The 2877-nt window shown below is 46.8% G+C and overlaps 1 protein-coding gene across 1 annotated transcript in view; it reads right to left on the bottom strand.

Moving 5' to 3' along the window:
* Window positions 1–2133: 2133 nt before the first annotated feature.
* The window catches only part of LOC120870521 (protein PBMUCL2-like), a 1117-nt gene continuing 373 nt past the window's right edge, over window positions 2134–2877 (bottom strand). Inside the window, exon 1 of the mRNA XM_040250232.1 lies at window positions 2134–2877. This exon is cut by the window's right edge and continues 373 nt beyond it. Within this exon, the coding sequence (XP_040106166.1) occupies window positions 2475–2877 (403 nt within the window). The 3' untranslated portion in view covers window positions 2134–2474.

Here is a 2877-nt window from a genome sequence, read left to right as displayed (position 1 = left end):
CAACCCCAGGATCTGTGGAAGCAGCAAAAAGAATGAAAATTGAATTTCCCTCTAGTCCACCTGGTAGTCAGTACATACTTGATGAGTGACTAGTCGGCTTCATCCTGTAGACAACACTACATCCTTGAATGTGGTGCTCTCGAGAGAACAGAAAGCTGTATCCCTCAGCTAGACGGACTGAGATGAACAGACAGAAAGGCATGGAGTGTTTGACCCATGCTGCTGCTGCTGCTGCTAAGTCGCTTCATTCATGTCCGACTCTGTGAGACCCCATAGATGGCGGCCCACCAGGCTCCCCCATCCCTGGGATTCTCCAGGCAAGAACACTGGAGTGGGTTGCCACCTCCTTCTCCATGCTGGGCCCTTAATAACTGTTTTGTTAAAATGACTGGATTTAGATACATTACCTAGACAGAAACAAGTATTTGCTTCATTTCTTTGACCGGACTTAATGAATATCTTTTATAGTTGAGTTATGTGTATCTTCCCCAAATAGTTTTCACATCCAAACCTGGTAGATAGGTAAAGGTAATTTTCCTGAAGACATAACCATGGCCAGAATTAGGTGATACTCAAAGTGGACAGGCATTCTTCTGAGTGTCCCTAACATGCTTATTCTCAGGGCTGGTCACCTTCTTCAGCTGGTGGTTCCGGGGCTCTAGACTCGGAGAGGAGAGTGAAGGCCTGAGAACACATATTCACACTTCGTGGGGTCCTGTAGAGGCTGAGAGGAGTCCGGTTTGCTCAAGAACCAACCGTACGCACTGCTGGGATTCTCCTTATGGTGTACTCCAATCCACGACGTGGGGATGATAAACAACTTCGGGGAGTGGATTTAACGGCTGCAGGAAATAATTTTTCTAGGGAGAAAGAAAGTGGTTTGTTTTTAAGACTTTGTTCCTCTCTTAATCCTGGTGGTTGTGCTTTATAAAGACCTTCCCACTCATCTCTATGACTCCTTCCTGTTTGTCACTTTCTTCAGATCCTGGGACTTACTGCAAAAGGTGCAGTTTCCAAAAACGCTGAAGTCATGTTGGCAAAATAAAACTATTTCAATCAGTGGATTTGAGGGGAAGTATAGAAACACAGATGATTCTTGTTTTCTAAACTTTTTGGGTTAAATATTTAAAAGTTAAGAATTTAGTAAGTTTGGGAATACAAACTTTCCTTCTATTTCCTGTACCCTGGGTCTTTGGAGTCGTCTCTTGTTTTTAGTCTCTACCAGAGGTTAAGAAGGCGCCCTTGCTAGTGGCGACTCAGTGCCAGCACTCAGAGGCTGGTTTGGAGGGAGGAAAGGCTCCCCCAGCCTGGAGCGAGAGTATCTGACTTTTCATCGTGAGCCACGTGATCAAAAGGCCACTTGTTTGTGATTCCAGTGAAGTCAAGAAGGGCCTCCATCTACTGACGAATATGAACGTGACTCACGCATGTGCCAAGCACATATGAAGGCGTCATTCCTGTTTTCCTTTTGTCAGCCATCTTTCAGAACGCCCTAGTTTCACGGTGTGCTTTTGGTAGACCTAAACACGAACACCTCAACTGAATAAAGCGTTACGTTTGCCTTAATCACACAAAGGGATCCTGTGCTATGAGTTTGCCTCTTGGGGCAGAGGTCAAATGCACACGGGCATCAGTGACCAACAGGAATGAATGAGGTTTTCATGACCTGCCTGAGCTGGCTAATCATGTAAGCCACCCCTGCTGAGATTCCAATGTGCACTTCATCCTTCAGTCAGGATGGCCCCAAAGGGCTGGCCCTTCTATGTCCAGCAGAGGCCACAAGTTGAAGGCTTGGATTTTAGACCAAAGGTCAACAGGAAGTCTCAGGGCTGGCACAGAGTCCTTTTATCTCCTGTTTTAGAAACAAGGCCCCTCAGAGACACAAAAACACCTAGAGCTCCCCTTTGGGCATTGACACCCATTGTCTCTCCAGGACAGAGTAGCCCTGCTCATAATAACCTATGCAATCTTGGTTTTAAAAAATCTGCAGAATTTCCCAGTGGGAGGCAGTTAATACAAAGTAACATAATTTCTGACATGGGTGGATGTCTAAAATGCTTCCATTTTCTCCTCTTCTCTTATCCCTGCCTCAATTTCTCAGCTTATAAAAATTTACAAATTTTTGCATCTGTACTTACTAAATAGTTGAAGCCTGACTCCAGCTCACATTATGTTTTAACATATTTGTGCTCCAGTGGTCCTCTCTCTGTGCTCTTTTTCTCTCTCCACACTTTTTCCCCCTTCCCTCCACTCTCCTTTTCCCTCTGTCTCTCACACCTTCCTTCTCTCTCCGTTCTGCCCTCAGTTTTTATGCTTCTTGCTCCTTTTTCTCTCCATCTCTGTGTCTCTATCTTTGCAAAGATACATCTCTTCTTCGCTCTCTAGGTTTCCTCACCTCTGAGTTTTTTGTTTCAGCCCTCCTTGCCCGCCTCATCCTCCTCAGATGCTTTCATTCCCATAATGTCCTTCACATTTCAGGGCCAAATACTCACTACTAGGAAGCCAAATCCAACAAAGAGTGCAGCAGTGACAGCGGTAGCAGCAAGGGAAATGAGGATGATTTTGCTGGGTGTCAGGAGCCCAGGGGGTTTCTCTGCTGTTACTGAGTCTGTTCCCTCCAGTTGAGGGTCTGGAGGTTTAGTGGTGTAGTCGTCTGTGGTCCCTGGGTCTGGTGTGTTGTGGTTGTCCATGGTCCCTGGGTCTGGAGTGGTATGGTCCTCCATGGTCCCCGGGTCTGGAGTGGTGTGGTCCTCCACGGTCCCCAGGTCTGGTGTGGTATTATCCTTCGTGATCCCCAGGTCAGGACTGATGTAGTCCTCCATGATCCGCAGGTCTGGAGTGGTGTGGTCCTCCGTGGTCCCTGGGTCTGGAGTGGTG

The sequence above is a fragment of the Oryx dammah genome, unplaced genomic scaffold (genome assembly GCF_014754425.2).
Source record: "Oryx dammah isolate SB20612 unplaced genomic scaffold, SCBI_Odam_1.1 HiC_scaffold_11, whole genome shotgun sequence".
Taxonomy (NCBI): domain Eukaryota; kingdom Metazoa; phylum Chordata; class Mammalia; order Artiodactyla; family Bovidae; genus Oryx; species Oryx dammah.
The sequence above is the reverse complement of the archived record's forward strand: the minus strand, read 5'-3'. Positions and strand labels throughout refer to the sequence as shown.